The sequence below is a fragment of the Plectropomus leopardus genome, chromosome 18 (genome assembly GCF_026936395.1).
Source record: "Plectropomus leopardus strain MGB_pleo_1.0 chromosome 18, ASM2693639v1, whole genome shotgun sequence".
Taxonomy (NCBI): domain Eukaryota; kingdom Metazoa; phylum Chordata; class Actinopteri; order Perciformes; family Serranidae; genus Plectropomus; species Plectropomus leopardus.
Window position 1 is genome coordinate 6,968,568 of NC_142193.1, and position 14,422 is coordinate 6,982,989.

Sequence of the window (14,422 nt, forward strand, 5' to 3'; positions counted from 1 at the left end):
TAAAATATGTCCAACTTGTTTGTATATGCCTCTTATTGCAACCCACATTTATGTTTACTGTTAGGCAGCAAATGAAAGCAAAGGAGGAAGTCAGGTGATAAAGAGCAACATAGTTTGCTTGGATTGGTCAAACAAACACAGGGCTTTTACCCCGCAGATCCCTGTATGTGGTGCACGTGAAATCAAAAGTCTATGTTATTTTCAATTGTAAAAATTCCCTTTCATCACAAAAAGGGAAGTTACGTATGTTGGTTGATACGTAACTTAAAAAAATACTTATTTTAAGTCAAACTATGGTCTTTTCAAGAAAACACCAATGAAGTACCAACAGCTAACAATCTTGGAAGAAATCTTTTCAATGGAAAAACTGACACACATGCTGAGACTACAGGAAGCACATCTAAAAAGATTATGGGAAAAAAGGACTCTATACAAGACTCAAGACGACACTGAACTGGAACAATAACCACTAGATATACTAATCTCCAAGGAGGTAAAAATGGATATGCACCCAACCAGTTTTGATTTTGTTAACTCTTGTCTTTGGGTTCGTTTTTCTGCCATAACTGACATGTCAGTGTCACAAATATTTGTATTAATAAAGATCTAAATGGAAAAAAAAACATGATCTTTAACTAAACCTAGCCAAGAATTTTTGTTACCTAAGCCTAGTCCCAACCATTTTCTAACATTAGCCACATGTTGAAAACTGTGACTGTTAAGGCTCATTTACACTCCACTAACGTACAAAAATAGACACGTTGTAAATAAGTCAAAAGATTCTGACAACAAAAATAATAATGGTAACATTAGTTTGGTTGTCATGATGTACCTTTTGACTGAGGCACCGTTGTAGGTGGAGCTACTCTGTGAAGCTACTAATAATGGTTGTGACACGTGAACAGACTATTCTTTTAAATCTTATACCAACTTGTTCCATGTGGCCATTTTTAAAATGTCTTTGCCGTGGCCTTTGAGCATGGACTACACTAATCTGCCCCAATGACTTCCAGCGGCACTTCTCAGTTTCGTCTGAATCCTTGAGCTTTCAGAATACATGCACAAATACAAACAAAATGAACACATTGTATGGACAGAAGGCTCAATCTGTGTTCGTATACATATCTAAAGTTGAGCATAGCATAAGCTTTATGGCCATATAAGTTGTTTTTGTGGTGACCTCCTGCCATGCATAGGGGTGGCAGTTTTGAAAACGCCGCTGTGGGTTGTATTAGTGGGTAGAAGACATATTGTTTGGAGGACTTATTGCTTTTGTTTAGTTTTCACTTCCTTTATTTACAGGTTTATGGCAGTCACTACATGTCTTAGCCCAGCACGACAAGTATGATCATCAAGGTAACTTAGAAGAACTGTCTTCTGGGATTTCAGTGGTTTTAGGATAAAAAAAAAAAATGCAGTTATTTGGTTTTTTTGCCTGTATGGCCAAACATTTTAAAGACAGCAATCTTATGTACATTAATTGATAACTTGTGAAGCCAGACACTGTGTATGGCTCACCTCACATTAAGGTGAACTGATTGTATTAGTGCAATATTGGATTTTATTTAGATGTAATTGCCACTGATGGTGGCTTTGCAAACATTAATGCAAGCAGTCCATTGACACTTAAGTAGTTCTTAACACCAAGTGGGAGATTTCGTAGCTGTCAGAAATTCTTAATATCTCAAACTCAAAATGACAACTTGGCTAATAAACGATTTCTCCAATGCGGCTACACGTAATATAATGTGAAAGCAGCATATGAACCATGTTGAATATCAACTGATAATGTAAAGTGAAGAAGTTAGTTTTCATGGATTTTTTTTCTACATTGCTCTACGAAAGACAAGTGTAAACTCTGGTGCACAAAATGTCTATTGGGTGTAAAAAGTTAAAGCAGAAACAAAACAAAACAAAGAAAACACAAGTCACCTGCATGCGTGTGTGCTTATATATACATCTATATATACACACACACACACACACACACACACACACACACATACGTGATGCACAGTATATTTATTTTTATACGCCATTTTAACTGAGAATTATTTATCGGCAGGAGTTCAGTCATCTTTATGGGTTGGCCCTTTGCACACTGCTGAATATTTCTGTTTCTAGTTGAAGCTTAAACAGGAGCTTTGACCATCTCACACCGGGCATGGAAACAGAGACCGGTAGCTACAAACACACTGCAGATTATATAATGATCATGAAAACTACATGAGAAAGAACACCTCCCCTACAACAAACACACTCAAAATGACACTGACAGGAGCCGAGGAGCGTGCGCGCATGTGTGGATGCACATAAACACACACACACAGACAGCGGCTGACACCGGGAGAGGCCAAGCCTGACATGAGGTGAGATGAAGTAGCGTTTCTCATCATCTGCTGAGCCTGGCTGTGTCTGACCTGGAGGACAGAGGTAGGCCCGGGGCATGGCCCTAGGACCCGGGCTGCCGGAGTGAAAGGGGCCTCCGCCGAGACTTATAAAGTCCCGGCCACAATTTACTGGGAAGGCTCAAATTGTGGTGTCCAGTGGCCACAGAGCGGCCCTGCTGTCAGCGCCACTCTTATTTGCTTCATTCCCTTTGACACTTCCTCTCGATTAGGGTCATAAATTCCATGAAATCGGTCAATAACCTATAACACTAATGTCACTCTCCTGCCATTAATTTTACAGCCTGTGTGCCACACTGTTTCTTAACCCCCTTTTACGTGACAGCAGGGTTTATACTCCCACGGATTGATTGAGAAGAGTATATAACGCGCTTTGAATGGAGCCTTTGCAACCGTAAAGATAAACACATATATGAAAAACGCCAGTGGAAAAGTGGATATGGCTGTTGTCTTTGGAGATTACCACCTGTACAAAGCTGGATCACTTTTTCTACACACTTTTTACAACAAATTACTTTCTGTGGTCTCAATGGCAGCTATGGCCCTGTAAGGAATAGTTTGGAGCCTCATATATATCATATAAGCCTATGTTTTCATTATGTGTCTGTATTGTTCATCAGTACATCTCATTCTCATGAATGTGTTACCCCAAGAACGTCTTCAGGAGATTTCTTCAAATTTGGCACAACCATCTGCTTGGACTCAACAATGAACTGATTAGATTTTGGTTGTAATAGCTCAAAGTTCAAAGTCACCGTGACCTCATCTGTCTCATTCTTGTGTGCGAGATATCGCAAGAACACCTCGAGGAAATTCCTTCAAATTTGAAACAAACGTCCACTTGGACTCGACAGTGGACTGGTTGGAATTTGGTGGTCAAAACTCAAATTCATTGTGACCTCAAAAAAAAAATTTTTTAAGCTGTAACTCAAGAATGTATCTGCCAACTATGAAAAAAAATTTTCAGCGAACTACGCGGACACCTATCTTATTAGAACTTGCCAATTTGTTTTTTTATTTCTTCTACTTTTATACGATAAAACAGCAAAAATGACAGTTTTACACCTCTGAGCTTCAAGTCTCAAAACAGTTTGTTAGATAGATATCACAACAACAGCAAAACCTACTGCCGGCGTTTTTTTTGTTCCCAATTTTTAAAGAAGTTGATGATTCTATTTGAATAACTGAGTATAAAAAAGTGGAAAGCGCACAAATTACATTTGTTGCTGTGAGAGAGAGGGCAGAAGTGGTTTTCTTATCATGCGTGGCAGGTTGCCAGTGGATATGTTGCTGCTGTTCTCACAGGGGCTTCTCCTCCAATCTTTTCCGTATGTGAGAGCTGACACTTCAGGGCATATCTATGGCACAGACGTGTTAGCGATGCACACGCCTTCTGCTGCAACACTGCTGAGGAGGATGAAGGACTGCCATGAGAGACTTCTGGAGTTACTGGCAGCGCAACAGGCCGACCGCAAAAAGTTAAATAAATAAATAAAGCGGCGAAAAATAATTACTGCGAAATGGCATTTGGCAATGGGAAGGCTCACTTAAACAGATACTTCTGTTTAAGTACATTTTCAACTGGAAGAGGAGAGGAAAGAGAACGTCTGCAAATGAATCGGTGCTGAGACAAGCCATTTCTTTCTTTAGATCAGCTGAAGGGGGACGTTTTTAGGCCATTGCGTCGAAATTGCCAAGAAGAATGTTTTCCTGCTCCTCCAAGGCTTAGGTGACACATGCTGTGATCCTGAAACTTACTTGTTGTCTCACTGTCAATGCTCAAATGATGTCTTCATCTATTTTTAGGCTTAAGACATCATGAAATTTGGGGCAAAATCTTTGAACCTTTGCTCCACTTTCTTTCAGATCATCATTTGTTAGAGAAGCCAAATTTTAATATTTAATTCTCCAAGTCAGTAAGACATAAAATGTCTGCTTCGCTTAAGTTTAAAACATTTTTTTTGCATAATCTCAGATCCCCCCGCGTATGATTCACTCATCCGGGTTTGTTCACTCAGTCACGAGTGAAAAACAGACAATAATGTCTCGTGTTTTGGCACATTGGTGTGCGTTGGCAACTTTCCATCCTACTACTCCACCAGCTCCTCATTGTTTTGCTGTTTGAGATGCACTCCTTTACTCTCTCCTTAAGAGAGAAAGAGAGAGAGAGAAGACCCTTTAAACAACGCCGCCGCCGTTAATCATTAAATCGGATTTTTATTTTTGCCTCCTCTGGAATGGCTGGGGTTGAATTGACACGGCGCCTCGACGGCGGCGAGGCAAAATGGCCGCTCGTAGTAACAGCTCACAAGCCCCTGGACAACCTGAGGCATGGCCATCCAATCCCACATCATTAAGGCTAGAGTCCTTTATTGTGTTGGAGGCATTAAATGGTGCGCTGGCTATAGCCCTGAAGTCACACTCCACTAGGAGAAAACAGCAGAAAAATAACGGCACAGCTGGATAATGACTTTTCCCTGGGAGGCTGACCATGTGTACAAAAGCGCTAATGATAGCAGGTGCAATAAGCGAGCGCAAGGCTTTTACTGCGTCCGGATCTATTTTCCTCTGCTAAACTCGCCAGTGATTTCCCCCGTGTAGGTGTCTTTCTGTAGTTTAAGAACAGCCCCCATACCCCCTCCTCCTCCCTCCCTCCTCTCCGTTCTCGCTCTCCTCCTGTATCTAATCTCTTTATCAGCTGTGCAGCTAATATCAAAGAGGACTGTGGTGTGAAAATCCTGCAAGTAAAACCTGCTGTCAGACTCTAATCACAATTAGCTGGGCTCTAGACCCATTAGCCCCAAGGGGAAGAGACCAAAAGCTGACAGAATTATTGTTAAAGCTACTGATTGCTAATGATCCCACAGAGCACAAAGGGTGGAGACTGGGATTCCAAAAAAGAGGAGGGGGGTTAAAATTCTTCTATCCTAATTTTTCCTCTGGAATTGATCTCATAGGTTGTCAAAATTGCACTGGAGAAATATACGATTTACAAGCTTGGATCTCATTGGTATTAGTGGTTAAACAGATAACACGTTTCCTGGATGTACTGCCTCCTCTGCTTCCTTAGCTCGGCTTTGTAGCAGAGCTGTTACATCAGCTCTGCTACAAAGCCATGTGTGCCTTCCAGATTATAAAACATTAAGCTGGAAATTAATGACTGATTGCAACAGCCTTTACTAAAAATAAAAAAAAAAAAAAACTTGGGAAGAGAAAAGGAGAGCAACAACTCGCAGACAAAACAACGACACGTGACATCCCCCGGAGTGAATCACCTGCAGTATAAGCCTTTCAAAGAAGCGCCTCGCATTTGATGTTAAGCCCCCCAAACTGTTCTGGCTGTCGGAGGACTTGCCGGGAGATAGAAATGTCTAAAGTTATTACAGCAGTCAGGTAAAGTGTGTGGCAACGCCGTCCTGTAATGGGGGTGGAGAGCCGGCCAGCAGCAGCTAATGAAGGCGTCTCGGGGAGTACTAAAGAGTCTACGTGACACTACTCCTGATTCGCCCGTCTGAGGACACAGATCAATTAATACATTAACAAACGATCGCAAGCACTTCATCTTGCAATATGAAACCGGCGGCCTGGACTCGCTGCCCTCCCGCCCAGAATGGCTGATCAGCTCTGCCTCTGTACACAGTCCGCCATGAATTTCAACATCCTCGGCTGCAAAGCCCCTCTGTTTGGGTTTGTAATGTCTCACCAGAGGCTCGCACCATATGCATGCATTGTAACTACAACACATGCTGTACATATATGCAAGCAATAACGGGAGATATAGGAGCGCTCCGAGCTATTCTTCACCTTCAAAGAAAATCTGATACAATTTGCAATGTAAAACACAACACATGACCAAATCACAACAGCTCTGATTGAACGTCAGCCTGAAGGGAATTCACTCCTTCTAATGACCACAGCTCGAAAACCTCAAATCGGCTCCTTGTTGAGGTGTCTGTTGTCTTTTTTTTTTTTTTTTAGTTGCAGATAAAAACAAAGCATTAATGCAGGCCAAACACACCATGTGAGCAGCCCGCGGCACACTTGACTGCGCTGTGTTGGGGAAGTCTAACGTAAACCATTGCTCCTTGCCATGCCATATATATCCAGTCTCCCCATTACCACCATCTCTACTCGACAGCGAGGGCCCTGCACTGCTAAATTATTCATCACACTGAGGGGAGGACAGAAGCATGCATGGTTTCTCCACTCCATGCCTCTTCCCCTTTTCTCTCTGTCTCTAATGCAAAGGAACAGCCGGGTGGAGAGAATGATATACAGGCCGTCTCTCCATCACTGTGTGGCCATCGCAGGAGATGTCGCCTCCACTTCCTCCAATTACCACAGTGGAGTTGAGGGTTTTGGGGTTGTGGCACAGCAGACGCTCGCTGGCTTGCCCGCCATGCATATAGGCGGGAGAAAAAAGGTGGGTGGCACCCAGGGGCCCCATGCATAACCTGGGACGTCTTTGTATACACATTCATCTATATCAGTGGGCAACGGGGAAATGTAAGCCAAAGGTAATTGCCCCGGATAAGAACATCTGCTTGGTGAATAAATATTCTAATGAGGGGAGCTTGCAGGTTCCCCAGACTGATGCACGGCTGACAGGCCTCCGGAGGGACCGCAGGTAATGCTCACCACCTGCAGTTCAAACAGGAGGCGGTCCCACCCTCCTTTCGCAGCTAAACGCTGGCCGACTAACACACACACACACACACACACACACGCGCGCGCGCGCGCGCACACACAGCCACAGACACACACAGTTAGTACCAGGGATGGGTGGTAAAACATTGATCACACACACTGGTTGTAATGTTACTGTTCTCAAGAAGTGCAATGAAATACTCTTGCAGTTTCACTTTTCATGTTATCCATCCAAAGTTCTGCTGAATAGATGTTGAGGAGTGAGAAGGCGCCCAAATTCTATTACTGTACCACCTCCTGCTGTGTTGCGGGAACCTGGAAGTGTTTGCAAAATTGCCTAACTCCTGCTAGGTCTCACCTTCTCAGCAAGCAAAAAGTTATGTCACTGCTTTTGTTATTACAGTGGGGCATAAAGTGACATTCATTTTTATTATAAATTAATTAATTTTTAGTTTAATCAATGAATTATTGACTTTAAATGTCAAAATATTATGAAAAAGGTGCAGCATAATTTCAGAGAACCCAATGCTTTGTTTTTGTGTTAGTTGATAATGTAAATGTCCACACTGTGGAGAATTGTCTTTAGTTTCACCACACAACATTAAAAACCCAGGACATCAGACAATAAAAGACATCAGAAAAGAAAAGCATCATCATTAGAAAAGCTTTTGTCATAGCAACTGTCCAAAACCTAAATTGATTAAATCCTAAGTGATACAGAACAGAAAAAAACAGCAACTTGTGATATTTAAAAATATAACTATAATATTCCGCATTTTGTCTCGATAAATGACAAATTATCAACAATTTTTTGTTTTTTCCGATTTCAGTTTACCAAAAGCTTGTTTCCATACTCTGAATTGAAACGTGACCAGCCTGACATCACATTTAGGGCCTTTAGCTTACAATCATTTCCACTGTCTCCAAATGTGAGTGTTAGTTTTTCGGTTTATTTTCTCAAGAATTAAGTCAAAACAAGTACTGTCAAACAGGCCCATCACAACTTCCCAGAATCCGAGGTGGAATCAAATTTTGTTCCAAAACAGTTAAAATCAAACAGATGTAAAATACTCAGTGATATAAAACTGAGAAAAGCAACAAATCCTCACATTTGAAGGGCTGGAGCTAATAAATATTAAGAGCTATTGCTTTATAAATAATTAATTGGCAAGTAATTAATCTATTAACTCAATTAATGTCAGTGAGTTTCCACTGATTAACACATCTAGTAAGTGACTTATCAAAAGAGCACTTTTTCGCAGTTTTCTTTGGAATGTGGTTATCTAAAATAAATAATTAGTAAAAATAATAATAATATTTTTACTGCATATTGTAAAAATATTCACCACTTCGCACTGGACATTTGGCTCATTCAGAGATGAAGTATCCTGATACTTCAAAGTAAAGATGACACAATTTTAGATTTTAGAGTTACAGCTGGAAATGATAAAATAAGGAGTCGTGTTTGGAATGAATGCTCAGAGCTAAAATAATAAAGTTAATTCTAGAGAGAGTAGAAAGTGAAAGTAGTAAAATGTTTTTTTTAGTCTAACATAAATGGATCCACTCATAAACATACACAGAGAAACGTTGAAGCATTAACTGCTATGATGAGAGAAACAGGCCACTACAGTACACAAGGCCCAACGTTAAACTGATGAGCCTGCAAGGCTGCAAACTGTCAGCATTACCGCTTCACTCTTTCCAGCCTACATCAGTGTGTGTGTGTGTGTGTGTGTGTGTGTGTGTGTGTGTGTGTGGTCATCGCTCCGACTGGCTGCAGGGAGAATTAATGATGAAACCGAGATGTGGAAAAGTTGTATCCTCACAGCACACCTTCAGACAGGACAGGAGACAGTGACAAGCTTCTCTCAATAAGCACCAATACCCAGGAGGCATCACGAGAGAACGCAAGGCCTGCGTTGGAGCGAGGCCTCAAAATACTGCCCACTGTATTAGTTTCTTTTAGTTGTGACAATTTGGAAATCCTACACCTCCCTGTCACTTCCACTCTACTTGGAAACAAAAGGAAAACTTTTTCTCGAGGTCCAAATGCGAGCTTGTTTATCCACTTAGAGTAACTTTGGCCCCAAAACATCCTCTCTCCCTCGAAATTGGAGCTTTAAATCAATACCGCTTCATTCATAGCATGCTTAACATGCTCTTTGTTATTCATCTTTTGCTCTCACTTCCACGTTTTTAAAAAAAAAATGCGGTTGTAGTATTAAGTCATCCACGTAAAATAACTCCCCCCCCCCAAAAAAGACGTTTTTTCCATAGTAATCTGAACTCACGATCAATAGCTACACACACACACACACACACACACACACACACACACACACACACACACACAGTCTGCAGGAGACACATCTGTAAGTGCATTACAGAGGCAAAGCTGGAAATATGTGGTGCAATGGGAAAAAAAAATAATTTCATTTACTTTGCATTTCTGTGAAGGTACAAAACACAAGTTGGCAAAACAGTGGAGGATTAAAATCATCTGCAACGGGCATTAGTGAGAAATAAATGTAGTGTGGAGTGTAAATGCTAAAGCAGCGAGCACTGGGCGGGTATTGTTGTGGTGAGAATGCAAAACCACTGAGGAGACAAAACCAATCTGACTAATCACACATGATCTCAAACAGAATTAATCAGCAGCTCTGGCGAACAATCTGTAATCATCCTCATTCTGCGCTTAATGCCGCTTAATTTATGAAAAGACAAAAATAGGAGGAATTCTGGCTGACTTAGATGTATGGGCTAAGGAGGCAACAGCATCAAAAAACGTGTTTGAAACACAGACGAGGAAAATCGAAATGTGTCCCCAGAAGACCCCGAGCAGCCCCTTCTCAGACGCCAGCGTTAAATCGCAGAGTTTCAAATGGCAGGTGTGCTACATGGCTGTCAGTGGAAGTTGAATAACAATACTTGTAAAGGTATAAGTATGGATAATAATCACACTCAGATATCCTCTTTCATTTAAACGCAGAATAAGTCCGACACGTACGCACAGGCCTCTATAGCATCTGGCTGCAGCATCCAGCATCAATAAAACACATGGAAGTGGAAAACCATCAGCTCTGTTCATGCATGTGGGAGGTGCAACATACACACCCCCACCCGCACACACACAAAACACTGACACACATATGCCTGAAACCTCACACACACTTTCTGCTCATGCTGTAGCAGTGTGAGCATACACTTTGTGGTCCGCTACTCACCCAAAAGTACATCATCATGGCGGAAGCAGGACAGGTGTGGGCAGGCGGGCGGGCAGAGGAGAGCGGGGCCGAGCACCGGGGACCAGTCCAACCAGCAAGGGTGTCAAGAGGAGTCCGAGCGTCTGGACAGAGCTTTACTTGGTCCCTGTTCCACTGAGGCAGCCCTCCCTCTCAACTGTTCAATAGGGCTCGACTTGAGCTTTCCCCCCCTTCTTCTTTCTCTACAAGCAGTCTTCAGTTAATTTTTAAAAGCCCCCTTCTTTCTCTTCTTCTTCTGAGCCAACACAAGAAAGAGGGGGGAAAAGGCAGAAAAAAAGAGAGCTGGGGAGGTGTTGTAACCTCTTTTTTCTTTTGACACTCTTCCACTCCACTTGCCTCTCCACACCACTCACTTCGAGACTCTCCCTCTGTCTCTCTCTGCTCCCTCTCTCTCTCTCTCTCTCTTTCTCTCTCTCTCTCCCCCCCCGTGCCGTCTTATTGGTGAATGTGAAATCAGTCGGTACGGCGCCGAGGCTCAACTAGAGCAGCAGCAGCCTGCGCTTGACAGCTGCCTCCAGCGTTCCTCCACCGGAGCCCGTGTAGCTCTGCATAGAGGAGTGCGCCGAAACAAACCGGGATCCTGCAGACGGTACTGTAAAATTCAGCGTCCCGGGGAGGAGGAGGAGGAGGGGTGGGGTGGGGGGTGAGGAAGGGGAGCCAGGAAGCTGGGAGTCGTGGTGGAGAGCTCTGCGGGGAGGAGGAGGAGGAGGTGGGGGTGGGAGGGAGGGAAGAGGCTTGTGTTGATGATGATGCTGGTGATAGTGGAGGACTAACAGATTGCTCCTCTTTCTTCTTTTCGCTGTCTGTGACTGAGATGTTGCACTGAAGTTGTGGCAGTTTTAGTTCATTGAAGAGAAGACAATACTGAAAGAAAAAAAGAAAAAAGCGGGGGGATCTCAGAGAGAAACCTAAAAGTATGCCACAGGCAATTGGGAGGCACAGCCTATTTTCCACTTGTTCTCTGCTTTTAGCTGCTGAGCTTCACTGTCTTTATGTCTGTGCGGGTGCTTTTTCTTTTCTTCGTTTTTTTTTTTTGCAACCAAACTCACGCTTTGGTGACCAGGAGTGGTGAAAACCCTTTTCTCGTGCAGATCAGAGGCCAGATGAAGTTGAAACACCTTTGTGTGCCAAGCTATATTACATTACATGCTTTAGTGTGTTTTCCATCTGGCGGCTGTAAAGGGGAGGGGGAAACAGGAGGAGGGAGGGAGTGGGAGTGTGTGTGTGTGTGTGTGTGTGTGTGTGTGTGTGTGTGTTGGGGGGTGGGGGTGGGGGGTGGGGGGCTTGGCTATCTTCTAGACAGCACTGTAACAATGAGCCTGCCTCAGCAATTTTCAAAACATATCATCAATACACGACTGGGAGCTCGCGCTTTTAAATATTAACCCTGTGGCAACCGGGGCAGGCTGCGGAGAGCTCGAGTGGTTTTGCGGCATCCTCTAGTGCTGGATCATCCAATAAAAGACGTCCTGGGGGATGAGCTAATTTGCTGTAGGATCCTAAAGAACATTTGCCAGCTATAGAGAACATTGGCGTAATGAACAGAGCAGATATATTCAGGTTATGTTACCCATCAGTAATTGCCACATAAGGAGGCTGAGTTAAATTTGCAGCTGGCTTTGAGCGAATTGATACACAAGGGGCCTCATTCATATGGCGTAACTGTCATCTTGAATTTATCACCCATTTTATTTTGCCGCCTCCGTCAGGAACAAGTGAGCGTTGAAATATGAAATGGCTTAAAGGCAAAGTCAAAGAATCGCAATTAGTGATTTTGCAAAATTTGTGATGTTTTGGGTTTCAGAGGCGAGCTGCTGCTTTTGTTGATAAATCACATAATTCTGCTCTTTCCTTCCTTCTCTGTCACGTCACAATCCAGCCTTTCCATCACCTCGTGCACACACACACACAATCTCTCATTGGTGGCATTACCATGCACATGCAAGTCCTCCATATCTTTCCACATGTCCACCAGAACCCAATGGATTTACATTAGCAATCACAGAGTGGGTAACCGCCCCACTCCTACATCAATCTCTGATGGGAAATAAAAATGAAATGCACTTCTCAGGCAACTCGGATTAAGGATCACGCTTTTATCAAATACTGAAGTCTATTTCAAGTCCTGCTCATAAATAACTGAGGGGAGAGAGAGGGAGGAAAAGAAAAAGGGTAGAGGCACAAAAAAATAGAAGGAGAGACCGGAGGGGAAGGGTTAGGCAGTCAGGCAGGGGTGGTGTAGACAGAGAGCATCATGGTCTGAAGCTGAGGGCACTTGGGGTTGGAGGGATTAGGGAAAAAGGTAGAAAATAAGAATCTGAGGGCGTTTTAGCATCATATAATCCCCACTTCTCCTCTCTAGAAATCTCCTTCAATTACAGATGAAAAATGGAATTCGGGTTAAGATGGCGTTGCTCGGGGTGCAGATCTGGTCTTGGATGCTTCTTGGCTGCTTCCTGTCTCCCTCCGCATTTCTCCCATGCTCCACGCACCAAGGATGCAAGTGGCTTTTCCCGACCATTTAGATTTCCCATCCAAGTCTAGACACTCCCTGGAGACTCCGCCATCCATTATAAAGATAGAGCTTTCAGAGAGGAGGAGGAAGTGAAGGCCTCACACAGAGCGCGTTCTGCCTAAAATGTCCGTCTGTCTCCGACCCTCACCGGCTCGAGATCTGTTGTCTTAATATTTCATTATGATCTCACCTCTCTTCTGTAGCGCGCTGCTACTTACAGAGCATCTTCTGTCAGACTACACTCACATCGCCGTCATTAGAAAGACTCGGGGGGAGACAATGAGCTGCGCTTTCCCCCCGGAGTTCTCGCGCTCAACCCCGCAAAAATCCCAGCAGAGTTCCTGGGCGATAGTTATGGCTGTGTCGACCTATCGTCCTCATTCATCAAACGCCAGGGCCCTGTGCTGTCTGGTCGCAGCTGGTGTGAGACCCGAGCGGTTGAGGTGAAGACAGGAGGAGGTGCTGCTCCATCCTGAGCCTCCCAGGTTACTCTTCTCTAATCACACACTTCACTTTATGGAGTGACCCGTTTTACTACTGGCTGACAAGGATCCTCAGCTATGCTCTTTTTATCTGCTTTCATCAGCTCCACAGGTAGGTATTGACATTTCTATACTAAATACAGCACGTCGTCAAAGTAAGGCTGTGCACAGTGATGCTGTTATGCAATACTGCAATGAAACAACAGGAGAAGCTTTGGCCCCTCTTAAACATCATGATTGATATATATATATATATTTTTGTGGTGGTTAAGTTGTAAAGTTTTACACATTGCATTTCTATTTACTTTCATTCTTGTAGTAACAGGAAGTTGCAATAGCTGCTACTGATAAATACTTGCAGTCATCTGAAAATGGTCACATGAACTGGAATCTGGATAGATTCAGTTTTTCTGTAGGTTGACATGGAAGTTAGCCTCATCCTAATGAAAAAGCTTATGGGATTTTTCCGTAGCATTATTGTAGAAAATAAACTCTGTGGCAGAGAAACGTTTATGATACTCACATTTCATTCAGCAAAAAAAAAAAAAAAAAAATTCACAAGTGGATGCACTTTTAGGATTTAGGAAGTGAGGAAGTAAAAAGCTAACGTTGACTTCAAACACACTTTTGACAACACTACAGTCCCATGATTCAACGTTGCCACCGTAACAAGGCTGTAAAGCTGTGTTCAGCATGGCTCAACGTGATGGCCATCTGCAATCTCAATTTGTCTATTTGTTAGCAGCCATCTTTTTTAAGAAACATAAAAGCTTCAAAGTTCGCCAGTGGGGTATTTACTGAAGTCTTTTATGTCGCAGAACAATACTTGAAAGTCTCCTAAGCTAGCATTAACCACAGACCTTATTTTCAGTTATCTGAAAAAAAACCCAAAAAACCCATTTGAAACCAACAGGCTTTGAGACAAGGGAACCAGGAGTGTTAAAATGCAAACTCATTTCCAGGTTTTAGGACTCATTCCTGGGGTACTCTATTGCATTTCTATTTACTTTTATTCTTATAGTTACAGGAATATTTATAAGTTGCTGCTGCCAAATACTTAAATTCAGCTAAAATGGCATAATGAGCTGTTATCTGGATTGGATA

The 14,422-nt window shown here is 42.9% G+C and overlaps 1 protein-coding gene across 4 annotated transcripts in view; it reads right to left on the minus strand.

The window, feature by feature from the left end:
- Positions 1-14,422, minus strand: part of LOC121956111 (RNA binding protein fox-1 homolog 3-like) — a 575,995-nt gene that overhangs the window by 129,298 nt on the left and 432,275 nt on the right. Inside the window, exon 1 of one of the 4 annotated variants that reach the window (XM_088069454.1) lies at positions 10,283-10,929. The exons of the other annotated variants lie outside the window; for them this stretch is intronic. Coding sequence (XP_087925580.1) covers positions 10,283-10,300 — 18 coding nt within the window. The 5' untranslated portion in view covers positions 10,301-10,929. Of the gene's footprint in view, positions 1-10,282; positions 10,930-14,422 lie in introns of those variants that run through there. 4 annotated transcript variants of the gene reach the window in all.